The sequence below is a fragment of the Bos javanicus genome, chromosome 11 (genome assembly GCF_032452875.1).
Source record: "Bos javanicus breed banteng chromosome 11, ARS-OSU_banteng_1.0, whole genome shotgun sequence".
In the NCBI taxonomy this organism is placed as follows: domain Eukaryota; kingdom Metazoa; phylum Chordata; class Mammalia; order Artiodactyla; family Bovidae; genus Bos; species Bos javanicus.
The window spans coordinates 37,228,007-37,254,235 of NC_083878.1; the positions used below are offsets into that span (position 1 = coordinate 37,228,007).

At 46.7% G+C, this 26,229-nt stretch overlaps 1 protein-coding gene across 7 annotated transcripts in view; it reads left to right on the top strand.

Moving 5' to 3' along the window:
* SPTBN1 (spectrin beta, non-erythrocytic 1) overlaps window positions 1-26,229 on the top strand; it is a 213,146-nt gene that overhangs the window by 174,862 nt on the left and 12,055 nt on the right. For all 7 annotated transcript variants that reach the window (XM_061432375.1, XM_061432374.1, XM_061432377.1 and 4 more), the window contains 13 exons: window positions 786-988; window positions 5,696-5,786; window positions 11,127-11,273; window positions 12,096-12,359; window positions 13,827-14,051; window positions 14,668-14,757; window positions 14,910-15,188; window positions 15,820-15,950; window positions 17,369-17,573; window positions 17,918-18,292; window positions 22,216-22,460; window positions 23,552-23,690; window positions 24,511-24,595. In XM_061432375.1, the coding sequence (XP_061288359.1) occupies window positions 786-988; window positions 5,696-5,786; window positions 11,127-11,273; window positions 12,096-12,359; window positions 13,827-14,051; window positions 14,668-14,757; window positions 14,910-15,188; window positions 15,820-15,950; window positions 17,369-17,573; window positions 17,918-18,292; window positions 22,216-22,460; window positions 23,552-23,690; window positions 24,511-24,595 (2,479 nt within the window). The remainder of the gene's footprint in view (window positions 1-785; window positions 989-5,695; window positions 5,787-11,126; window positions 11,274-12,095; window positions 12,360-13,826; window positions 14,052-14,667; window positions 14,758-14,909; window positions 15,189-15,819; window positions 15,951-17,368; window positions 17,574-17,917; window positions 18,293-22,215; window positions 22,461-23,551; window positions 23,691-24,510; window positions 24,596-26,229) is intronic.

The window sequence follows — 26,229 nt, forward strand, 5'->3', positions numbered from 1 at the left end:
ACATTTGTTTTCCCTGACTTCTAAGGCACTGAAACCCATCACAATGAAGGGGATAGAACTGAAGATTCCCATGGAGGCTGCCTTGCCTTGCAAAGTACAGTTCCACCACAATAACGGTCCAGGACCTCTTAATGTCTCATAGTATGTCATCATACTGTGATGTAGTTCATTACATGGGCAACATTCTGAGATGTATTAATCCAATCTAAAAGTATTTGGGGGGAACTTTTTTTTTTTTTTCTGAATGGTTCTGTCTTCCTTGCTCTTAGAAAGGTCAGGGTCTTGATCAAGTGACACAATGCAGAAATTAGAGAAAGAGCTAAGGATGGTCACCAGCAGCAGGGTTGATAATGTCTCTTGAAAGATTAGGTTTGAAGTGTCTGTCGCTATCACCTTATGGGCACCTGAGTGGATCCTTGTGGCTGATGCACAAACCTTCATTTACTTTCCTCACTTGCTTTGGAGGAAAAATGAGAGCATTTAACCACTTATGGGAATCTAGTCACTTTCGGCATCTCATTGGGATTTTCCCCCGCCTCCCAACTTTTTACATTGTCTGACTCCATAGATAATTTTAGCTAAGTGTGACAAAGCAGTTGTTGCAAAGTGTGTTGCACGGAAATGGGGAAGACTGGTTTGTTTTTTTTTTTTTTTTTTTTTAATATTCTGACAGGCAGGGATACTCACCACTATACTAACGAGGATGGCTGCTTTTTTTAATATTCTGAAGGCAAGTTGTATCTCATGATTTTTCATCCTGCTGTGATTTTCCCTTTTTAATTAAGGAGTATGTTTTGGCCCATACTGAAATGCCCACCACCTTGGAAGGAGCGGAAGCAGCTATTAAAAAACAAGAGGATTTCATGACCACCATGGATGCCAATGAGGAGAAAATCAACGCGGTTGTGGAAACGGGCCGGAGGCTGGTGAGCGATGGGAACATCAACTCGGATCGCATCCAGGAGAAGGTGGACTCCATCGATGACAGGTGCGGAGTCCTGGGGCTCTTAAGGGAGTCTTGCACCCTGGGGATCTCAAGCATCTGTACCATTGGCCAACATCTTTGGGGATGTGGGTTTAAATTCCAAAGTGGGCAGGATATGGGCTTCTAGTAAAATTTAATCTACAAAAGAAAGCCTGAAAAGCCAAGCTAATCCCTAATCAAAGACTGATAGAGCTGGAGTGCTGAGTAGCAGTGGTGTATAAGCCTGCCCTGTAAGAGGTGACTGACACTCAGCACATCACCCAAATGGGATCCTGAGAGCCAGACACTTCCCCATCCAGCCAAACGCACGTTCACCTTCATCCAAGCAAGACTCCTCTGAGGTCTCAGGAGGGGTAGGGAGGAAGGGCAAGGTTTGCTTGTCCTGAGTACCTGGCAGAGCCAAAAAGGGAGCATCATTAGGCCTTTATTAGAAGGCCTAAGGATAATGCTGTATTGGCATCTTGTTTATGACAAAAGACCTTTTCCTCTTCAGCCAAGCTCTCTCCACCATTAGATGTTGTTTTGTTTTTATTTTCAGTTCCAAGAGATTTTTCTTCCTGGCCACATTCTGTGTCAGACCCTCTCTCCTAACACTCACTCTGCCTTGGTTATTACTAAAGCGGGAAGTCTAGTGGATCTGGTTTGGACACACAGCCTGGCCTGGTTCTGGCCTGTTCTGAGCTGGCCACTTCTCTCCAGGGATGGTCTATCTGAGTCAATCACCAGTTTCTGTTACAGCTGATCTCCTCTGGTCCCAGTTTGGGCCAGATTTACAGGCTCATTGTAAGATGATGTCATCAAGAAACAAACTCTTCCTCAAGGCTCCTCTAACCTTCCAGTGCAGTGAGAAGGAAGACCTGCCAGTGGGGAGCAGTTCCTTACTTACCGTGTCCGAGAGGGTGTCCTGGGACCCTGGGCCACACAGACATGCCATGATCTGCAGTGGAGAGGGGACCAACTCAGTGCCCGTAAAGATCGCGCTCCTGGCTTTAGCCAGTCCTGTGCACTGATTCAGATCCTAAACCATATGCTCTAAAGATGGTACTGTGGAAATAGGATATAAGGCAGATTATAATTTTGTATCTGTTGCTTTTAAAACAGCTACAAAAAAAAAATCTCTCCATCTTCAAATGAGTATGAGAAACAAGGATTGAGCAAGACAGTTTTAACAAGGAGAAAAGAATTTCCTTTTCTCCTGGTATTAAATCTCACTATTTTGTAAACATGATATCCCACGTTCCTCCACGTTAGGTGCACACAGCTGGTTTCCTGAAGATGGGCTGAGCCACTGGGGACACTTGTGTTTAGGCGGGCGTGCAGCTGCCTGGCCGCTTCCTCAGTGTGTTGATCTCCCTCCACCCCACTCCCATGCCGCAGCTGCAAGGGCTTGTTGGAAGCAGGTGATGTTGTCAAGACTGGAGACTCCTGGATAAAAGAGAAAATTTTAGCAGCTCTTTGTTGCAGCTTAAGCTTCCTTTTGTCCTTGACTCAGAGCCTGGGTGCCTGGGGCTCCACGGCCTCCTGGGGATTTCTGTTGTTAAAAGCAGTGGGAAGACGATCCTCTACTGTCCTTAAGCTTAACAGAGAGAGAAGGGGCGGGGCTTTCTGGTGATTTACCCTCAGAAGGATTACATTTTCTAACTTTCCTCAGCATTTGTTCCCCGATTTCTGGTTTCACTTTAATATCCCCAGAGACCTCAAAATCTGAAACTTGACCCCAGAGGATACTGGTCTATTATAAAAATATACAAATCTGAGTTCCAGGTGGTGTCGGAGCACTAGCTAAGTAAATATCTGAACCTTCAGGATCTGATCCCCATACAGAAACATTCTGATGCTCCCATGAAGCTATTTTTGTAGAATGCAAAATCATTATAATGTACTTACATTCTGGAAATCTTGTCAATTACCGCTGAGTACGTTGAAATCAAAGTGCTAGAACAAAGACACTGACTTAACAGATGTGGGTAGGGTTTGAGTGGCCTTTATAGTGCCTTTGACGTGGTGGAAAGGAGCCTGCAGTCCAAGCCTGCTCAAGGGGAGTAGGAACGTGTGAGCTTCCTGGCTCAGAGGGAAATTCTAGCCACAGTGCAGTCCTGGGAGAAAAGGAAATCTGTCCAGTTTCATAAAGCCAGACCCTATCTCACATGGGAACAAAACTTAAAAACTACCAGCACGCTTTACTCATTTACCTGTGGTTCTTCACTTTTCATAAGAGCCAGAGTTGAACCTAGTATCTGCCTCTTGTGGTGAGGAGCTTTTGAGTCTCATTATAGGGGTAGGAGGTGCGGGATAGAAAGAAAGCAAGAAATTTAACCTCATCCCAAACAGCACTCTAAAGAGTAAGAGAAACTATGGCCAAGTTCTCGAAGATCCTTCCCTTTAATTAAATCCATGACCCAACCTTGAACGACCTCCCTGAGTTTCACTATCTGTTGGGCATGTGTGAATCTTTATTTTATAAGAGATACGTTCAAGATTCCTTCTGGTGGTATTTCTCTCTATGTTGAATTTTCTTAGTGTCTGAGGTTATTTTTAGCTGTTACTTCAGTGAGCTTCAAGGTTGCACGACCTGTTTTAACCGCCCGTGTCTCTGATTACTCCTTGCCATGACAGCATTTTCGTGTGATGCTCGGAAAAGAAATGAGATCTTTTCTTCAAGGCCTTTGACTCAAAGCAGAACTCTTGCATTTGTGACTTAACTCCAACTCAGATTACCTTCCTCTGAAAGACTTGCTCTATTTTTCTTAAACCACCATACAAACAGTGACTGGAACTTGAGGGTTGGGAACTTGAAGGACTTTGCTTGACATTCCTTCCCCACCCACGTTTTTAGAAGACTAATTCCTTTAATCCGAAATCACAATCTTTAAAAGAAAGTTTTTTTAAGTTTTCATCTTTGAGAAAGGATCGCACTGAAGTAAAGGGATTTAGGCCTTTTAAAATTATTATTATAAAAGTCACAGTGTTAAAAATGTGGGGGTAGAGGGTGGAAACTACTACCTTTTAATCTCACCCTTAGCACATGCCACTTTGGTTTTTGCTTTCTAATCTGCCTTGGAATTTTTTTTTATCATTGATTATGCATTAACTTTTTTTTTAATTTAGCATTATATAAGAAGTAGTTTTCTATTGTTGCATTTTGCTTAAGTGGTATAAACATATTAAGACCCCTTTACCTGAAGCTACAGAATCTCTTTCAACTAAAAACAACAAAGTAAAATGTCATCTTATGTGTTGAGCAGTTCCCTGACAGTGTTATTTCCATTCACATCATCCCTGTGATCTGGGACCTGAAGGAGCAGTGAGTGATTCCCTTTGGTCCGCAGGCAGATGGTGGCAGCAGTGCTACCAGTGTCCCTTGTCAGTACTTACTGCAAACCTGTGTGACTCGTGGGTCATTACGGTCTTCTTGCACTTGAAGAAGGTATTTTAAAAGCCAGCCTGTAGCAGGTACTCCCTGAGCTGCCCTTTCTTGGCTTCATGGAGAATCAGAGGTCATGTTCTTCCTCCTCCTGGCCATGGGGGTTGTTGGGGTTGATCACGAAATCTTGCCCAGATACTGCAGCAAGAACTTGCCTTGGGATTTGGCAGGAAAACCCAAACCTTCCCATTTGCACTCTCCCTTCGGGAGACCTGGGTTCATCCCTGGGTTGGGAAGATCCCCTGGAGAAGGAAAAGGCTGCCCACTCCAATATTCTGGCCTGGAAATTTCCATGAACTCTATAGTCCATGGGGTCACAAAGAGAGACACGACTGAGTGATTTTCACTTTCACTTTTCACCGTTCTTCATACCCTGCACTTAGGCCAGCTGGCACTTGGGTTCCTTGGGAGTGGGAGGAGCTGTGTTACGGTGATGCTTCTCGATTCTCGGTGTAGTATGGCTCTTCTCGAGGCAATAGGAGCACATGAAGGCAGTAGTGTCCACGGCACTCACAGCATTCACGTGGCTCTTCTTCACAGTCCAGTGGAAAAGCCCCTGGGAGTGGAAAGAAGTCTTGCCGGGGGCTTCCTGTACCTCCATGGTGTGTGCCAAGAAGCCCTGTGGCTGCATCTGAGCTGTGGGGTGAGCGCCCAGTGTCGCTTGTCATTTCACCAAGTTCAGCAGCTCCTTCTAATTCTTCTGAGTTTCTTGGTATAGGTTTTGTGCTTTAACTTTTGTAAGCCTTGGTTACCCTTATGTATTGATAAAGATGGGGATTGAGTAGGTAGACAATCTCACAGGTCTAAAAATTTTCATTCTTTGTTTACTGTTGTTTGGGACAAGTTTTCTCATGATGAGAATCTTATCATCAGGAAATGTTCTTTGAAGCCAGTTACATGGTTTTCTGTATTTTCTTAGCCATGTACATGGTCTGTCACCCAGGTATGAGCTTCCTAAAGATCAATTTTATTTTTTCCCAGTTTCTAAAATGGAAAGTTGTGCTGAGTGCCTGCCCATGGTGTCTTTCCCTAGCACCAGAGTCACGAAGCTCTGTTGCTTGCATCCTGGCTGGCTGTGTGGCTGGGACAGGTGTTCTGGCTTCTTGTGCCATGGCTTACTCATTTGAATGCTTGACTCCCTTGTTTATTTTGTCTCCTTGACATAATCAAGAACTGTCAGCAGATTGTTTTCAACGTGTGGAGAAACCCAGAAAAGAAATTGAATTGTAAATTCTGTATTTTAAGAATTCCTTTTTAAAAAATCATTTTTATTATCGTTATAACAGACACAGGAAGAATCGCGAGGCAGCCAGTGAGCTTCTGATGAGACTGAAGGACAACAGGGATCTTCAGAAATTCCTGCAAGACTGTCAGGAGGTACATCGCCCTTTAACACCTCCTTTCCTCTTTTCTAACAAGAGCCACCAAGCATTTGGCAGAAGAGCCCTTGGGATTGTAAAATGAACTGAGGCCAGAAATTCACATCACTTATATAATTTGCAGGTGGGGCAGTGTCAGTTCTCCAGCCTACAAGCTACCACTTAGAGTAACCAGATTATTACAGTCTAGAACTGTGCTGTTCAACACAGCAGATACTAACCACATGTGGCGGCCTCATTTTAAATGGAGTTAAGACTGTAGTTGTTCCATCACGCTGGCTGTACTTTAAGTGCTCAGCAGCCAACTGTGATTCATGGCTGCCATATTGTATGGACAGTGCAGATGTAGAACATCACCATGGTCAAAGACACTGATATTCTCAAATATTCTATAGCCTAAAAGCATCTATTATTTAAAATAAGGCAGAGTTACTAGTAGGGAAGGAAAGAAATGAAAGGAACTGCAGTTGGCTACCGAGGTAAGAAGAAAGATTTCAAAAATACACACGGTTTTCTTACTCACTGAAGACCTTGAAATATCCATCCTTCAGTCTCCTGCCAAGAGCAGTAATCCTGATCTCAAACTCTTGAGTTTTAACATGTGGTATTCATCTGATGATTCTCAAACTGTTTCATACTCCCCTGATACATGCATAAACAAACTGGGAAAACTAAAGTTAGCCAGTAAAACGCAACCTCTCTGCAAGCTGGTTGGAAGGAAGCATCTAGCTGACTTCACATGCGTGAGATCACAAGCACATCGTATTTCACTATCCACCAGAGAACCATGGTGAGACTCGGTCGTCTCTAGTTTATTAGACTAAATCTCATCAGAGGCAGAAGTGGAATGAAAAATATCCAAGGGAAGCTGTAGGGATCTTGGGGAAGGGGAACTGGAGATGGAGAGGGGAGGATCCAGGTCATATGCTAAGAATATGACCAGACTCTTCACGAATCCTTTGCATGCAAACTTGTAGCTGTGTGTTAACTATGGCTCTTACAACAGTTGAATCAGAGCCGGAGACTGAGGCAATCCTTCATGTCCATTAAACTGCTCTCTTACTGTGAATCTTAAAATGGGTGCTCCAGCAGCTAAACCTTATGAAGAAAGCAAAGCCCCTCAACTGTGTGGCTTAGGGTCTGTTGATGTTCAGGGCCACGCTGATGAATCTGGGTCACTGGAGGGGTTTGCCTGAAGCCAGACAGGCGAGGCCAAGAGTGCCTCTTCAAGTCACTCCCGAGCATGAATAACCCATTTGAATAGGATGCTTGTTTAAAGAGGCATTCATGTCTCCAGACAAGACCCAGGGAAGAGTAATGGATTCAGGGTTAGCTGCGTAGAGTCGCATGATGTGCTGCAGTGAATACCAAGTGGCCCTTCAGCCCTGGAGGGAGTGAAAAGTTGTCAAGAGACGTTTGCAGCCTGGGCTGTGCCCTCCCCAGATTGGAAGTCCCTGAAGTACCTTAACGTTGCCCCTGAAGCCCCACCAGTGACTTGTTTTAACCTCACATCAGATGGGAAGGGGGTCTGCTGCGGAAACCAGTGGGACCCCATCCCTTTGCTTAAAGAACAGATTACTGAGATGAAATCCATTGACCTGAGCATGGTGAAATCTGGACTGAATTTAGGGAAAAGAATGCCAGGAAATAAGCAGGAAGTGAGGGGACAGAGGAACCTTTGAGAGAGGCTCAGTTGAAATTTCCAACCTCTGATTTTCCACTCACATCCGTGTGGATTCATAAATAGAAACATGTGGGAAAAGTAAGTAGATAAGATGTAGTCCTTCCAAGTAGAATCACAGGAAATAGTTTTCAGTAGATGTTTAGATCTTTGTTAATTCTTGTTCCAGATGAGCGTCCTTGGTTATAAGGAATTTACTCCCTAACACACACCAGTGACCGATAGGCACACCCAGAGGGCTCAGCCCTGTGTGATTGCCCCTCCAAGAGTGCCCAGAGGTTTTGGCCGGGCTTCTTTGTCCTGGAGATGATTTGCAGGTCTCTTTGTGACTGCTGTGTCAGGTCTCCCTGGCTTATCTATTTTTTCTTTCCTTGAACCTTGTTAAAAGTTAGTACAACCATAGGATCTGCTGGGGGTACCACCTCAGCATATATAGTTTACAAATAAAGACTGAATTTAGGTCAGATTTGTCAAAATGTGTCAAAGTGTTAGTCACTCAGTCGTGTCCAACTCTTTGTGACCCTATGGACTGTAGCCCGCCCAGCTCCTCTGTTGGTTCAATTCTTCAAGCAGAACTACTGAAGTAGGTAGCCATTCCCTTCTCTAGGGGTCTTCCTGACCCAAGGGTCAAACCCGGGTCTCCTGGATTACATGCAGATTCCTTACTGTCTGAGCCACCTGGGAAGCCCAGTAGTTTCTACAAAGTGACAGAATTTAGGTCAGGTTTGGGGGCTTCAAAACCCTTGGTGTAGAAGTACCAGCAAAGGGTGCTACTATTATTAAGGAATATTCTTCTTTATTAATTGTCCATTATTTAGCCTCATTAAAATACGCCCATTTTAAACCAGAATCTCTGAGAAGGAGTCTGTGGGTGGACTAGCCCTACATATGAAAACCTTCTTACTGTGTTGGTGGATACTTACAGAGCACCCAGAAGTCAGATTTAATGCTACTGCTTGCTGTTGGTACTGTTCAAGGTCTAGGAAATCCAGATGGTCTCCTTGCCACACCCGCCTCCTGGTTGATTGGAGGCTAGAGGAGGCTGGGTTGTAAGCTCTGCCATTGTTGCCACCTACCACAAATATTTCCCGGAGCGGGGAATTCATTGCTGCAGTGCAGGGAGGATGAGCTGCTGCTGCTGCTGCTGCTAAGTTGCCTCAGTCGTGTCCGACTCTGTGCGACCCCCTAGACGGCAGCCCGCCAGGCTCTCCCATCCCTGGGATTCTCCAGGCAAGAACACTGGAGTGGGTTGCCATTTCTTTCTCCAATGCATGAAAGTGAAAAGTGAAAGTGTAGTCGCTCAGTCGTGTCCGACTCTTAGCGACCCCATGGACTACAGCCCGCCAGGCTCCTCTGTCCATGGGATTTTCCAGACAAGAGTACTGGAGAATCCCATGGATGGAGGGAGGATGAGCAGGGCCTAGCTAATCACAGTTATAGATGGCAATGCAAAGAGCATCATGTTTTTTGTGTTGTTATTTTAATATGATACCCTGAAAAATGAGTGATTTAAAAAGTCCTGCTTTTCTATTCTATTCCTTGTCTCCATACCTCCTGTTTTCTGAAACTGATTTCTTCCTCCCCTGGAGGGCAACATAACTAAACATGGTGGCACCGGCGTAGCGGGTTCAGCGCTTTGCTTTGAGCTTAATCCAGTGATCAAAGCATTTGTTCCTATCCTTTTCCAATCTGCACAGTGTTCTATTCTGCAGAGAATGAGCATATTCTTAAATGACCTTTGTCAATGCCCACGGGTAATAACTATGGGTCTGATTCCAGAATGCTGGTAGAGGTCTGATGAACTAGCAAGTTCCACAGCTCTGTCTCATTGTGCTGTGTCACATGCTGCTTTATCTGTAGGATGATGTGTTCAGCAAAGAGCAGATTTGTTTATAAGCCTCTGATTTTTATGTGGCTCCTTTTTCTTTTAATCTCTCTTGGGTAGGTGGTTATGAATAGAGCAAATATGTGGATGTCCTTTGCACTTTGGATCATTGCCATTTATTATGTTTAGTGTGCACGTGCAGAATACAGGGTAAAGTTTTTCCATTTGCTTTCCTCTTAACATCTTTTCTCCTTAGATTGAATAGCCTTAGCCTTTCAGGCCTTAACTACTCAGATAACTGGAAGGGAAGTAGGTGATTCTTTTAAAGTAGGAAATTCAGTGCCTTGGTTGTTGTGTAACAAATCTATGGTCCTTGCTTACCAAGGGCTTTATAGGACTTGCCGTTTTTTCCTTAATAGAGAGTGACATCAAAAATCTCACTACTTTTGCTTTTGACCCCCCTCCCTCCCATACATGGTGGTTGGTCTCCTGAAAAGGGTAGGGAGGGTGCCTGGGGGTTCAGCCACAAGCAGAGCTGGGGTCCTCCCGGGACCTGCATCCCCCTCCTTGACGTGGTTCCCAGAGAACAGACTTCGTGTTGTGGGAGCCCTCTTATGGGGAAGCCTCTCCCAGCAGCTGCCCAAAGTGCAAGGGAATGGCCTCAGAATGGTTGGTTGTGTAGGGGTTTATATACCATTTCTAAACCCTTGGTGGTGGGCCCATGACACAGTTTGGGTGCAGATTTGTTATGGCAGCAGCTGGTGTAAGAGTGGCTTCTTATGGTCACATGGAAGAAGGGCACTGCCCCTGAAGACTTACTGGCTTCTGGTTCCAGGCTGACCCTGCGTTCGTTTGTGTATCTTCCAACTGGGCAAACCGAAGCTCTCTCTTCCTGGTAGGAATTAGGACCCTGGTGTGGCCAACTGCAGGCAGGCAGTGAGGAGCCAGGCAAGTTGAGATGAGAGCCAACAAGCGGAATGTGTCCATGGCCTGGGCTAGGTTCAAATCTGTCAGTGGCCAGCAGCGTCTGTGAAGAGGCTTCCCAGAGTTCAGATCCAAGCAAACACGCTGGGTCTCAGAATCCAGTCCTGTGAAGTGTTCTTGATCTTAGTCAGTCCTGTGAAGTGTTCTTGGTCTTCTACAGACAGAGGCTGTAGAAGAAAAGATGAAGGTGACTGAAACATGAAGGGAGCTAAGAGGGCATCGTGGTTGCCTCTTAGCAAGCAAGTTCCTCATGCTGTTTGTCATCCCCGTAGATAATGTCCGCGAAGAAGAGGGAGGGTTGAAAGAGTAGGCACTTTGGTTTCTTTTATAGTAGAATTAAAAGAGTAGAAAGATTACCAAATGTAGTAGAGACAGTTAATCTTGTTTAGCATGGTATAGCTAGCCATGGGTATTTGAAAAAGAAAGAAGGTTGTGACTTAGCTTGCTTAGCACAGAATTTTAAACACAAGTGTCTGGAGGGAAAGCTGGTTAAGAGTGCCAAACAGTTTGAAAGCTGGCTCAGCGTGCTTTCTACACTTCTGGATTTATTGTTAGATGCATAGTTTGGAGCAAATCTCAAGTACAGCACCCATACAGTGGAGATAGCTGTTGTGCTTTTTACACTTCTGGATTTATTGTTAGACGCATAGTTTGGAGCAAGTCTCAAGCACAGCACCCATACAGTGGAGATAGCTGTTGAGACGGGTTAGAGTTGTAAAGTGAACGTTTGGTTGTCTGTCGACGTGGAAACATGGTGCTGCGCCTAACAACGTAACAGCTGTTTTCAGGCAGAGAAAAGGCTGGTGTCTGTGATCACAGTCTCTGAACCTGATTTTTTTCTTTCCTAGCTGTCTCTCTGGATCAATGAAAAGATGCTTACAGCCCAGGACATGTCTTACGATGAAGCCAGAAATCTGCACAGTAAATGGTTGAAGCATCAAGCCTTTATGGCAGAACTTGCTTCCAACAAAGAATGGCTTGACAAAATCGAGAAGGTGAGTCTAGGGATTGATGGTGCTCCATCGGTGTGGCTGTGGTGAGAAAACTAACGGGGTGGAAATGAGCTCCTTTGTATTTAGCGTGTTTTCCAGCATATTTGAGTCCTATTTGACCACATACGGAGTTACACAGCCAGGAGCAGTCCCACTTTTCACCTCCCAACTCCTACCTTCAAGCCAGCAAGAAAGGAGACAAGCAGAAACGCAACCAGGTGGCACAAAATGCCTGCCTTATCTTGTAAAGAATCCTAGGAGTTGAGTTTCTGTTGTGTGTCTCCTCTGTTGCACTTGATAGACTGCCAGCCCCTGGGGCAGCATCCTCACTCTGTTGATCATATTATGTGTGCTGGACTGTGACAGACACTGAGTGGATCCACAGAACTTAGAAATATTATGTATTTTAAATTTCTCATTTTAATAATTTAAACTGTATTGTTTTGGCACAGCAAGATTCTCTGCTGTGTAACTGAACATGAATGTGACATTCCCCACCCTCCCTTCTCTTCCTTCATATGCTATATTGTTTCAAAATCTTAACAGTTTAAGTGTTAGGGTCTCTTGGGATGATGTGGAAGGGATGAAGTTTTAGGTTACTGGCAATAAGTATCCCAGAGCCCCAACCATCACTTGCTGCTCCATGCCTGTGAAAACCAGTCAGGCCATCACTGATTTTGTCGAGCAGTAATTCCATATAGAATGACTTGTTTGTGTGTGCAAATGTGTGTGTTGAGTGAATAGGTAACTCATAATTCAAATATGTCAGGCTTGTTTTTCACAGTGACACCTGTTCTGCAAACTGTATTTATGTGTGTTTTCCAGGAGGGAATGCAGCTCATTTCAGAAAAGCCAGAGACAGAAGCCGTGGTGAAGGAAAAACTCACAGGTTTACATAAAATGTGGGAAGTCCTTGAATCCACCACACAGACCAAGGCCCAGCGGCTCTTCGATGCGAACAAAGCCGAACTCTTCACCCAGAGCTGTGCAGATCTGGACAAATGGCTGCATGGCCTGGAGAGTCAGATTCAGTCTGACGACTATGGCAAAGACCTCACCAGCGTCAACATCCTTCTGAAAAAGCAGCAGGCAAGTGCCTGGGCTGGCGCACCACAGGCTGTTTCCCCGCTGTGGTCCTGCTGGTCTCAACTCGCCCACCATGTCCTCAGACATTCCCTTGGAGTGTGAAGGGATTTTAACACACCCAGCACAGTGGGCTCTGGTGGTGGCATCAGGGGACATTTCCAGAATCAATTTGGAAAGACACCATAGGAGTACTGGGGTCCATGCATGGGAGTATATTTTCATTATCATCTTAGTTGATAGATGGTATCACCACTTAGCAGTATGGTGAATGTTCACTTCATCTAGTTCCACAGTTTACTTGAAGAAAAGTTACCATGTTTGCATCCTCATTGTATAATGTCTAAATATGTGATAGTTATCTGAGTGGTTCAGGGCACTTCTAGATAATAAGCGAAATTTGGGGTTTTTGGATAACAATAGAGTCCTTCTCGGAGAAGGCAATGGCACCCGACTCCAGTACTCTTGCCTGGAAAATCCCATGGATGGAGGAGCCTGGTAGGCAGTCCATGGGGTCGCTAAGAGTCAGACGTGACTGAGCGACTTCACTTTCACTTTTCACCTTCATGCACTGGAGAAGGAAATGGCAACCCACTCGAGTGTTCTTGCCTGGAGAATCCCAGGGATGGCGGAGCCTGGTAGGCTGCCGTCTGTGGGGTTGCACAGTCGAACACGACTGAAGTGACTTTGCAGCAGCAGCAGAGTCCTTCTAAGAGCAAATGAATTTACATTGATGAGAGGAAATAGCTGTGATAAGATTAAGCAAGTAGGTTGGTGGTAGTATCTTTCAGGAGCTCCCCAGGCCGAGTTTGCAGTGTGTGGCCAAGTGCTCCCCTAGCTAAGAGAGCAGTCAGTGTATTTGCCAGCCCCTTGTCTCTGGGGAGAGCAGTGTGGTCTTCCCAGGGTTGTGTTTCCTGGGCAAGACACCTCTGCTATGCTTTCGCCCTTTTCCCTCATGTAAGACAGCAGTTAGGCTGTCTTCAGCTGCTATCGAGTATTTTTTAAAAAAAGAATCAGTTTTCTGATTAAAGCAATTGAGAGGAGATGGTTAACGTTAGCTATCCTTCTGGCCTAAAAGAACTGGAAACTGAAGACCTGACTCCTTCCTGGTGCTAAGCTGGCTTTCAGTGTCTCTGTGACTTCTGAACAGGCAGATGGAGACCATCCTTTCCCCATAATTAATTATTTCCCCTGTCATTTGCCTCTGAAGTTCCTAGATAAATTTGACTATTGCTCCCAAGTTTAAAAATCCTTAGAAAGGGAGGTTTTTGTTTTGTTTTTTGGAAAAATCAGCTGACAAAGTGGAGCACTAGTTTCTGGCTTGCTAGCCATGCAGAACCATTTCTTGGGCTCTCCACTGTATCAGTTAATATTCCCAAGTCTTCTGTTTTGGTCAGTCCCAAAGGGGAGCATGTAAAATCACTGTGTTTCCTTTGTCTCGGGTGTGAAGGTGGGTGTGTCTTCCATCTTCAGATGCTGGAGAATCAGATGGAGGTGCGGAAGAAGGAGATAGAAGAGCTCCAGAGCCAGGCGCAGGCCCTGAGCCAGGAGGGGAAGAGCACGGACGAGGTGGACAGCAAGCGCCTCACCGTGCAGACCAAGTTCATGGAGCTGCTGGAGCCCCTCAATGAGAGGAAGCAGAACCTGCTGGCCTCCAAGGAGATCCATCAGTTCAACCGGGACGTGGAGGACGAGATCGTGAGTGCCTCCTCGCATGGCTGACCTGCATCCCGGGTTCCCACTGCCGTACCTGGCCTGCCTCAGTCCCTGGGTGGGCTGAGTTGTCACAGTCCTGCACTGTGTCCACACAAAATACACCTCCGGATTTCTGTCTAGTTTTCTAAGGATAAATTGAGGGCTTTAATGCCCCAGAACAATCGTTTTAACAACAAATAATAGGGATTCCTGGAGAGTCTGGCATTGTGGATAAAAGTAAGGTCTGGAAGACTAGCCTGTACCCTTCATTGGAGAAGGGCAGGCTCCCTGGGCCGCCCCTCCCAGTGGGGTAGTTGTTTATTTCTTCTTTTTTAAAGAATTCTTATTAAAGTATAATTGATTTACAATGTTGTATTTCTGCTGTACAGCAAAGTGACTGACTTACAGATACATATATTCTTTCCCTTTATGGTTTGTCACAGGACATTGAATGTAGTTCCCTGGGTTGCACTTTAGGGTCTTGTTGTTCATCCCCCACTAGGGTTGAACAGGCTTCCTCTCCCATACTGGCCTCCTTGCTCTCCCCTCCTGCCCTTGTCTGCATCAAATATTTGTTCCTTTTGAGTGGCCCTGACCACCTGTTTACAATTCCTTCCAGTTGTGGGTTGGAGAGAGGATGCCTTTGGCGACCTCCACGGATCATGGCCACAACCTCCAGACTGTGCAGTTGTTAATAAAGAAAAATCAGGTAAGTGTGTCTGCTGGGGCGAGCTCCACGGTAGGAGGCAGAGAAAGGGGAGCTCAGAGGACAGGCAGGTTCTCCTCGGCCTCAGGGCCTGGCACAAGCAGCGTGCTGCTGTGGCTCAGTGAGCTTTGGGTGTGTATTCCCCAATCGAACAGACCCTCCAGAAGGAGATCCAGGGGCACCAGCCTCGCATCGATGACATCTTTGAGAGGAGCCAGAATATCATCACTGACAGCAGCCTCAACGCCGAGGCCATCCGGCAGAGACTGGCTGACCTGAAGCAGCTGTGGGGCCTCCTCATCGAGGAGACGGAGAAGCGGCACCGGCGGCTGGAGGAGGCGCACAGGGCCCAGCAGTACTACTTCGACGCGGCTGAGGCTGAGGCGTGGATGAGCGAGCAGGAGCTGTACATGATGTCCGAGGAGAAGGCCAAGGTGAGGAAAGAGGCTGAGCCTGTCCCTATGCCCGGGGAGCCTCTGACTCAGACCTGAAGCTTGTGCTGCTGGGGGTGGCATCCTCGTGCAATGTCTGATTGTTGCCTTGTTTACGGGGGCAGTGTGGTGGACATAAGTGACTGGAACCTGGCTATTTGCCCCTTGGTACAGAATTTTCTTTTCTGAATCATGGTATTTATCTGCTCTCCCCTTTTTTAAACAGAAATTTGCCAAAGATTGTCTTTTACAATATACTAGATGCTTTTAAGACAGTTTAAAAGTACTTGAAAGTACTCCAACCAGAATGCTATCATCTACATCTGTTAGATGTGGAGAGTTTTTCCAGCCAAGACACACTTGGTTTTCCTGGGCTTCGCCTCATATATCTCAGGGTCCTCGTCACTGCACCACCCTCATGGCCATCTTTCAGAGGCTCCTGCAGCCCAGTCCGCCTTGCCACCCCTGAGATGCTCCGTACTCCGCTGCCCATATCGCACTTGGGGCTTTTTTTCTCTCTACCAAGTCCTCCTCCTGCTCCCCTGTGCTGTGCAGTCAGCCGGTCCCACTTTCAGGTAGCTTGGATTTGGGGGTGGGGGGCGGCTGTGGGTGTGACGGTCCCCTGTCTGTACAGGATGAGCAGAGTGCCGTCTCCATGTTGAAGAAGCACCAGATTCTGGAACAAGCTGTGGAGGACTATGCGGAGACGGTGCACCAGCTCTCCAAGACCAGCCGGGCCCTGGTGGCCGACAGCCATCCTGAAAGGTGCGTGCCACTTCATGAACGTGAGACTGGCCTGGCAGTTCCTCCTGGTCAGGGCCTCCTGCTTGAGTCTTTGGGAAGATTTTTAAAACAGACCCAATAGACCTGTGCTGAGCAGAAAGGGTGGGCTGTTATGTGATAGGTGCTTGCTCTCACGGGTTAACTGTCTCCTGCTGGCCAAGCCCTATTGAGAGATTATTGGTGTCGTGAGTCAGGAGTGCAGATGGATTTGCGTGGGTATACAGGGTGATAGGAGCACCTACGCTTGGGTTTAGAAAGTCATCCATTTTAGGGAAGTGTTGTAGTAGAGCGGTGTGTGTATGCTCTTAGTTGCTCAGTCATGTTTGACTCTTTGCAACCTCATGGACTATAGCCAGCCAGGCTCCATGGGATTCTCCAGGCAAGAATACTGGAGTGGGTTGACATTCCCTTCTCCAGGGGATCTTCCCAGCCCAGGGATTGAACCCAGGTCTCCTGCATTACAGGCAGATTCTTTACCATGTAAGCCACCAGGAATCGCATAGTAGAGCAATGGATAGGGATATGTGGACTTGTGAAATAAAAGAGTTTCCAAGAGAACAAAATGATGCCACTCTTAACTCTTATACTTTGAGTCTTGATAATGCCTCAGGAATAAGAAAAAAGAGTGTGTGGCACCCTGCCCTGTTACGTACCAGACTGACACACTCACTGCAGTGGTAGCCATTTTAGGCTTTCTCTGGAACTACCTTTTGTGTCTCAGACAGACAGGGATTGGCTTTGGGCATTAACCAAGGCAAGTTGGAGGTGAGGTCCTTGGCTGTCTTGGGATGAGGCTCTTTCAGGAAGGTGGCCTTCCTCATCTCCAAGGCTGGGCATCAATGAGTCCTTGTCTGACCACTTACCTGCTGGAAGGCTGTCCTTGAGAGAAGTTAGAAGCAGGGTGGCGGGGTGGATGCTGCTCCCCCAGGACCCAGGAAATGGGAGCAGCAGGGCCTGCCTTCCTGGCAGGGAAGAGCGTACAGCCCAGAGAAGGTCAAATGCATGCAAACGGGGATGTCTTCTGTCCCTTTGGCAATATAGCCCGTGAGAACAGAGGACGGCTCCTGCATCCTAGGCTAATAATTTTTTAACGTCAAAGGAAATCCTGACATTCAGAGCCATCAGTGCAGAGCATTTTGATTTCTCTCCCCACCCTCCATCATCACAGTCAGGGTGGCCTTTGTCCTTAATGACTGTGTTTTGTTACATGTTGGTGTTCTGTTACCTGAAGTTGAGGTCAAAGTTGACTTTTATTTTGGGCTAACTGAGTTAACCTTCAGATTCCTTTGAGAAACTTTGTATAATGTGCCCTCCTGGCATTTGCCCTCATTTGCTGTCTCCCTGAAGAAAATATGGCATTTAAGGTCCGCCCCCATCTCACCCCGTCTCACACCCCTCAGTGAACGTATCAGTATGCGGCAGTCCAAGGTGGACAAGCTGTATGCAGGCCTCAAGGACCTGGCCGAAGAGAGGCGGGGCAAGCTGGACGAGAGACACCGGCTGTTCCAGCTCAACCGCGAGGTGGACGACCTGGAGCAGTGGATTGCCGAGAGGGAGGTGGTCGCGGGGTCGCATGAGCTGGGCCAGGACTACGAGCACGTCACGGCAAGTAATACAAGCAGAACTCGGGTGGGCGTGCAGCACACAGTGGGCTGTGGAAGGCCCCTTTCGTTCCCTGTCTGTGAGCAGAGGAAACACTCCAGACTCGAGTCAGAGGTCATGGGGTTTCATTTCAGCTGGGCACTTTTATCATCAAGCAACTTGGAAGTTGTTGTGTTGGAGCTGTGCCTTTCTCTGCTGCCATGTGTGAGAAGGAAGCCTGATTGACATGAGGCTTTGGATCTGACATCTGTTAAGTCAGGTGTTTTTTTCCAAAGGTGTTCGAGTGATCAGTAAATGATGTGTTCATAGTGGTCTCTCTGGTTTCTTTATGCCCATCCCCATTTCAGATGCTCCAAGAGCGATTCCGAGAGTTCGCCCGGGACACGGGGAACATTGGGCAGGAACGCGTGGACACAGTCAACCACATGGCAGACGAGCTCATCAACTCCGGACATTCAGATGCCGCTACTATCGCTGAGTGGAAGGATGGGCTCAACGAGGCCTGGGCCGACCTCCTGGAGCTCATTGACACCAGAACACAGATCCTCGCTGCCTCCTATGAACTGCACAAGTTTTACCACGACGCCAAGGAGATCTTTGGGCGCATCCAGGACAAACACAAGAAACTCCCCGAGGAGCTCGGGAGAGATCAGAACACAGTGGAGACGTTACAGAGAATGCACACCACCTTTGAGCACGACATCCAGGCCCTGGGCACCCAGGTAGGCGGGGTGCCACCCTGGGCCGGGGGGAGGTTCTCTTTCCATACAGTGTCTTTGTGCCCCTCTCAACATCTCCCTCCCTCCTTGGCTTCTCAAGCATGCCTCAGAGAACGGCCCAAATTAAGTGCACATGCGTGTGCACACACACACACACACACGTTAGCCATTATTGTAATGCTCCATTTAGGAGAACTTACCAGTGCTCTCTGTCCCATTTGCAGACACTGTCGGATATCCATCCTCCATGATTAAGATAGTAAACCAGATGTGCACACACATTTACAGGTTATGGACCTTCTCAACAAAAATTTGAATTCTGTTGGCATGTCCATCCAGAGTCAGCTTCCCAGGTGGTGCTAGTGGTAAAGAACTCATCTGCCAGTGCAGGAGACGTAGGAGACATGGGTTCAATCCCTGGATCAGAAGATTCCCTGGAGAAGGGCATGGCAACCCCCTCCAGTGTTCTTGCCTGGAAAATTCCACGAACCGAAGAGCCTGGCAGGCTACAGTCCATAGGGTCACAAAGAGTCGGACACGACTGAGCACATCCATTCACAATAATTTCCAAAATGATACCTTGTTGTTTTGCATCAACCAGAGTCTGAGTTATGTATTGGAGAATAGAGAAAACAAGATTCTAACGTTTTAGTGTGCCTGGCCCTTTCCCCTCTCATAGAGTGGTTAACACTCAGGCTTTGTTTAAAAGATTTCTGATAAAGTGGTAACAATATAACAGCAAGGATCTGTAGTGTAGTCACTTTCTAGTTCATATACTCATTTCTGCAGTTTCCTGCTCAGTCTTATATCTGTTAGATGAAAAATAAATTGTATCTGTTTTTTTCCCTTAAATTTCATGATCTTAGAGAAGTCTGTTTTATTAAAGATATCAGCCCTGAGGACATCAGAGGATTTGTTTTTGTCTTTCAGAAGCACATCAGTGATCTAGTACAGGGCTCAGCAGACTTCTGTAGAAGCCCAGATGGTCCATATTTTTGGCCTTTGTGGGAGATACAGTCCATTACAACTACTCTGCTCTGCCATTCTAGCATAAAGCAGCCATGGACAATCTGAAAATGGAGGGCGTGTCTGTGTGCCAACAAATCTTGGCACAAACAGGCAGCCTGGGTTCTGCCAGCCCCTGAAACCTAGTGTGTCTGCCTCCTTTGGTGTGCTCTGAGGGTTGCTCTATGGAGGGAACGCCTTTACTGCCATTCTCTTCCCCTTAATCTGCTCCTTATAGAAGGAAATGTAGGTCACAGGCACAGCTCCACTCAGATTAAGTGGCTTCACCATGTCCATCAAAGAGGTGGAAAATGTGGGGGGAATATTTAAAAGAAATATGTGGAGTGGCTGAGGGTCTGCATCAGGCAGAATTTAAAAGAGCCCACCATGCAGTGTGAGGGTTGCTAGTCTTTCCTTCAGAGCTGGCAGTCTCCATGTTCAAAAGTTCATCAGCTTCCCATAAAAGGTCCTGGAGTTACCATGTGAGCATGTCAGGATCCTGAATGCAGTCTAATCTGTTGTGCACTTGGAGCGAGGCCACTAGAGAAGGTGAGACCCAGGCCTGAATTGAGCTTATCTCACTATCTCTGGGAGTTTAATTTTCCTTTCTAACCTTGAGTTCCATAATGCTTTTAACGATTACAGTGTGTACAGAGCATACGCCATAGCAAGAACTCTATTTGTTGTTGTTTAGTCGCTCAGTTGTATCCAACTCTTTGTGACCCTGTGGACGACAGCATGCCAGGCTTCCCTGTCCTTCACTAACTCCCGGAATGAATGTTCTTTAATTATTGTTACCATTTCTAAAAAGCTTCAGAGAACTTCCACAGTACCTAGAAGGCTTACTAGCAGCAGGTCTTTCCTCTGCACCTATAAAATCATTTAGAACTTCAAGAGACTCCAGAAATGGGGAGTTGCTCTCACTGTTTCATTAAATTCCTTCACCATGTGAGGCTCAGAAAGATGAGGGAGCCCACTGCGAGTCCAGGAATACCCAGGGCAGGAATCTGCTGTCAAGCCTGATGGTGTACACCTCTCCGTACCCGATGGGCTAGGCCATTTCAGCCACAGAAGTGTGTGTGCCCCACCCCTCATGCACTAACAGCAGAACCAGAGCGTAAGGGAGGGCTTGTGGGTGGACTCCAGAAGCTGGCAGAGTTTGAGGCCAGCTGACCACCATCATCCTCCATTCTGCGGGGAGCAGAGGACTGAGGGAGCTCAGTGATGCTCTGCAGGGACTTCTCAGACAGTAGTTCGTTCTCGTGCACATCCTACTGTTGCTGTCCTCGTCCATCTTGTTTTCTTGTTGTGAGAACAAATTAAAAACAAGTAGAGGCATAGGAAAAGGTTGTTTTTGGTTTTTTCTTTACTTATTTGGAAAGATAGGTTAGCCACACAGGAGACTGGGCTTCCCGGGTGGCACTAGTAGTAAAGAATTTGTCTGCCAGTATAGGAGATGCAAGATAGGGCTTCAGTCCTGAGTGGGAAAGATCCCTTGGAAAAGGACCCATTCCAGTATTCTTATCAGGAGAATCCTGTGGACAGAGGAGCCTGGCAGGCTATAGTCCATGGGGTCACAAAGAGTCGGACATGACTGAACACGAACACACATATGCACACACACACAGGACACTATCTATTCAAACAGTTTCCTAGGAACTTGCTTATTGTCATTTGAGTGTATACCTGAGCCATAATTGCAGAATACTTACAGAAGTCTCTTAGGATATGGAAATCAAATCACATATATGGCATTACTATTATGTACTTTATGTAAAACATAACAGAGGGTAATTTTTGGATATCAGATAAGCTGTGGTTAGGAGTTTCTCTCGTAAGGATGTATCCTCCCTCCACCCATCCCTATCACCCCCACCAAAAACATGAAAGCCTCTTCTTGTTTTTTCCCCTTTTTGCACAGAAAGTTGATATTCTGTACACTCTGTATGCTTTGCTTTTTCTGCATAGCCCCGTCATCTTGGAGCCCTTTTCCTAGAGCCTGTCCCCTGTCTTTATCGTGCCTGCCTGGGAGCCTGTTTGCCACATTTGCAGACACTGTTGGATGACCATCCTCGATAATCAAAATAAATCAGATGCACTCATACACATTTACAAGTTAAGGACCTTCTCAATAAGAATTTGAATTATATAATTACTGTTGACATAATTACAGGCACTGTGACAATAAATAACCTTACATGTATATCATTTCCTAAAAGTGTAAAAGTATATGTAGGATAAACTCCGCCAAGTGGAATCATAAAATCAAAAGGCACACACGTTTGTGGTTCCGGTGGGTACTGCCTGTGCCTTCTGTAGAAGCTGTAAGCTGTTTGTACCAGCAGTGGTGAGTCAGCTCACTGGCATAGACATCACGAAGCTTCCATTTTTGCCAAATGAGAGATGACAAATTACAGTATCTCCATGTAGCATCTTCTCATAAGACTTATTTTCATTCTTGTTCCCCAAAGCTTTTTGTTGAAATTTGGCTGTTAAGATTTTATCTTTGGCATCAGTTTTTATTTTTTCCAACTATGTTGAATGTGGCATTTTTGTTTTTCAAGTTGGAATAATCTGTTGTGGGAGCTCTTACAGGTGATATGTATGTACTGTTTCCAGCAGCAACATCACGTAGCAATGGAAAAGGCGTTTTCAAAATGAGTTGTTCTTGGCAGTTTTTCTCATTTGTGATAAGGAACACCTTCTGTACCATGCAGGAGCAAATTAGGTATTTATTTTTGGTATGTGAAGGCGTACCGTGTGTTTCTGTACCAGCTTCACCCGCCGGGCCACCTCCAAGGACCTTTCCTGACCAGGGCTCCATCACTGGCCGGGGACAGTGTGCAGAGGGAACGGGCGGTGGGGAGTGGTAGCACAGAGGCCCAGCTCTGGCCCGGCTCACCTCCCGGCGGCTCCAACAGGTGCGGCAGCTGCAGGAAGACGCGGCCCGCCTCCAGGCAGCCTACGCGGGCGACAAGGCCGACGACATCCAAAAACGGGAAAACGAGGTGCTGGAAGCCTGGAAGGCCCTGCTAGACGCCTGCGAAGGCCGCAGGGTACGGCTGGTGGACACGGGAGACAAGTTCCGCTTCTTCAGCATGGTGCGCGACCTCATGCTGTGGATGGAGGATGTCATCCGGCAGATCGAAGCCCAGGAGAAGCCCCGGTAACGCTGCCTGCCTCCCTGACCAGGACCTTGCCCCAGAGCTTCCTCTCCAGAGGAGGGCGGGAAAGGGCCTGGGGGCGATTGGGCACCGCTGTTTCACTCTGCACACAGTTGTCAGGGAAGGAGGCCAGTGTCATCAGGAGCCCTGTGGAGCCCTCCCTGGTCCTCCCCTACCCTGTCCCCAGGGTTCACGCTCACCCAGGCCCTCCTACCCTCGTCTGTGGGCCTCATGCCTCACAGCAGCCATGGATCTCGGGTCTGATTAGTGAATGTTACCCCTGGAACAAGATGGCTTTTCTGTGTCTGTTAGGTTAAAAGAATACTCTGTCCTTTCTTATGCACATTACTAAAGGTACCTCTGACCCTCCACGTCTGCTCTAATGGGGTCCTGGGATTTGTATTTAGTATTTGTCCTATATCTTCTCTTTGGCCGTGTTTCATGCAGAGCAGTGAAAAGAAACTTGTAGGTGAACAGGCAGGCATGCCCACAACCTCCCGTTCACTCCTGCTGGCTCCAGCCCCCACCATAATTGAGAAAGGGACTGTGCCCCAAGAGGAGAAATGTGGTTATTACATGTATGAAGCAGTTAACGTTTCCCTTGGTCATTCATGACTTCCAGTCAGTAGGTTTTAATGGATGAGAAGTCTTCATGGTGTCATTGATTTCTTAGCTGGTTTCTGCTCTGTCTTCATGTCTAAATAAGGAGACAGTATTTACTGCTCTTTGAAACACGTCCTGAACCTTTGGGAGTTCAGTAGGGCATGATCAGGGATGCCTGTTACTCGTCTGAACCTTCGTGAAGAGGATGAACTGGATTTTAAACTAGAAGTTTGAACAGAGATCCAGTGGTTTTTCTGGTCTCCATTGAGAAGAATGACTAGAGCACAGACATATGCAGAGAAAAGTGGGCAGGCCACAAAGCTGGCCCTGAAATACTACTCTCTGCTGCAGCTCTGTGACCCAACCTGGGCTCAGACTGAATCAGACACTGTGCTGTCAGTTCCCATCAGAATAATTATGTGTTTAGAAACCTGCACGAGCATTTGAAAAGCTTGGTCTCATAAAGAAAGTATTATTTGTATAATTTTAGGGATGTGTCATCTGTTGAACTATTGATGAATAATCATCAAGGTATCAAAGCTGAAATCGACGCTCGTAATGACAGTTTTACGACCTGCATTGAACTGGGGAAATCCCTGCTGGCAAGGAAGCACTACGCATCTGAGGAGGTATGTGCTGCTTTGCTCTGGGGCCCAGGGGTGAGCGCAGCTGGTGTTCAGGTGTAGAATGCCTCTCTTGGGTGTGTATGTGTGTGTTGTACGTATGTATGTGTATGCGTATATATTTACACACACAGAGAAATCTGTGTTTGCATTCATACATACATAAGCACATGCTTACATGTATTTCAAAACTGCTTGCTTCTTTCTTGTGTGTTAGAATAAGGCGTTTAGGCAAGACTGTAGGTCTAAAACCAATCAATTTGTGGCCCAGAAGACAATTTTCAAGGACCATGGCTGAGGGTTCGTCACTCTCACCTCCTCCATCAGTCCTCCACATGGGTGACACCCCTTCTCTGTCCCCTATGCCCTAGATCAATTTGCTCTTTAGTGCATGATTGCTAAGTCAAGTTACAATGCCGGTGACACAGAGGTAACTGGCTATCAGTGTGAGGCCCCCTTCTAGGGCTCAGACGTGCCCTCAGAGAGCTTGGGGCTTGGCCCTCTCACTGCCCTTCTCTTCTGCATGTGTGCAACCCGGGAGCCCCGGACTCTGGAGAGGGCTTGAAACGTTGTTGGCCACCTCACAATAGAGCAACTTTGGGTGGAGCTTGGCCTTCCTCCCAGCCCCCTGGGAAGGAACGTCGCCATGCTTTTCTCTCCTCTCCTGGCACACAGATGGACTGAGTGGTCCTCTGATCTTTCCTATATTAGTGGTGATCTCTATGTAAAATGTGTTTTTCATACATAAAGTGGCCCATCAAGGGGCAGACTAGGAGGATGTGGTCCAACCTATTAAGATGTCCCTGGGGTCCTTCTTTTCTCACAGATCAAGGAGAAGTTACTGCAGTTGACAGAAAAGAGAAAAGAAATGATTGACAAGTGGGAAGACCGATGGGAGTGGTTAAGACTGAGTAAGGATATACCGAATTTCTCTGCTCTTTCTGGGTCCCCACTGAAAGCAAGCAAGTTTATTTACCTGCTTTAATTGGTTTGATACAGTGTTATCTCTTACTGACTTTTGGAGCCTCTCTGAATGTTTGTTTTTTAATATCTTATTTAACTCTTCCATGCTAGTAAGTATTTTTCAGTGGTTCCCTGTGTCACCTTCGTTGTCTCGTTCCCATGATTGGCCTCAGTGCTGTGAGTGGTGTCAGGTGTGCAGGAGCAGCACGGGGACCACAGCCTGTGCCTCCCTCTGGGGGAGTGCAGTAAAGAGACTGCCACCCAAGTTATCTTGAGGAAGAATTGTTACTGCACAGTCAAGAAGGTGGAAAGTTGGCTTGGTTAGGTCTTAATGAAAGCTAACAATGACAAAGAATTCTCAGTGAAGCAGGCATTATTCTAAGTATTCTATATGTTTTTTCTTTATTTACTTTCCACAATAATTTTCTGAGGTAGGTTCTATTTTTAGTTTCATTTTATAGGAGAATGTGTGAGCTAACAGAATTTATAACATGCAGTATTGGGAGTAGTATTTATGAACACCAAAGGTAGTCCAACTGAAGCATCACGTACCATATTTACTGTATTCTGCCATTCTGTGCTTGGGCCTCCAGGCTTCAGCCTTATTCTCAGGTACCAGAAGTGCTTTCTAGAAGCAGAATCCGAGGGTCCTTTTCTAAAAAATGTTAGGCCTCATTTCTTGAGCGCCTCAGCTCAAGAAGTGCCGCTCTTGATCATTCTCTGGGTGAGAATTTGGTCTGTTAATCTCGCCCACTCCCTGGGCAGGTTCATTTCAGTTCAGCAAAGCCCAGGGTACACCCCGCACTGTGAGCTAGGCACCAGGTTGTGTGCTGAGCGGTCCTGATGAGGTGAAGGGTCCCTCGTGTGGTGCAGTGTTGGGGGCCACCAGTGTGATGCCGATGCTGCCCGCAGTGTTTTTCTTACCTGAGTGGCCCCAGGCAGTGCTGCTTAGTGTGTAATGAAAGTGCCGGCCAGCCCTAGCACAGACAGAGCAGGATCTGACCTGCCTTCTCACAGTGCAGGAGGTGGAGGTCACGCTGTGTGTCTCGAGTGGAGGACAGAATGCATAAAGCAGAAGCCCTGTAGCCCATACCATCTCCATTTTGCGTCGGGCTCCCAGACCCTTCCCTCCCTTTCAACCCCCAAAGTAAAACATAGCACTTCCAACCCAGAAAGTGTGGTCAGTGAATGGCTGCTCCATCAGGGTCGTCTGGTTGAACATAGGTTGTGAATTCCTGCAGGGCTCCAAAGCTTACTTCACTGTCGTAGGGCTGAGTGAGCAGAGCGTATATTCTGGCCCTTCATGGTCTTGTGGCAGCTACTGCTCTCATGGGGCTCTTTAGAACCTGCACTGTGCTGGTCCGAATTCAGATGTGCTCCAAGTATAAAATTTCAAATACAGAAGAAAGACGATGTAACACAGCTCAGTACTTTTTCTCTTTTTTACTGATTACATGTTGAAATAGCACTTTGATATATCAGGTTGTCTAAAATGTGCTTCTAAAATTAATTTCACCTGTTTTTAATGTGGCTAGTAGAAGTTGCATGTATAGCTCCCCTGATGTTTATGTGGACAGAGCAG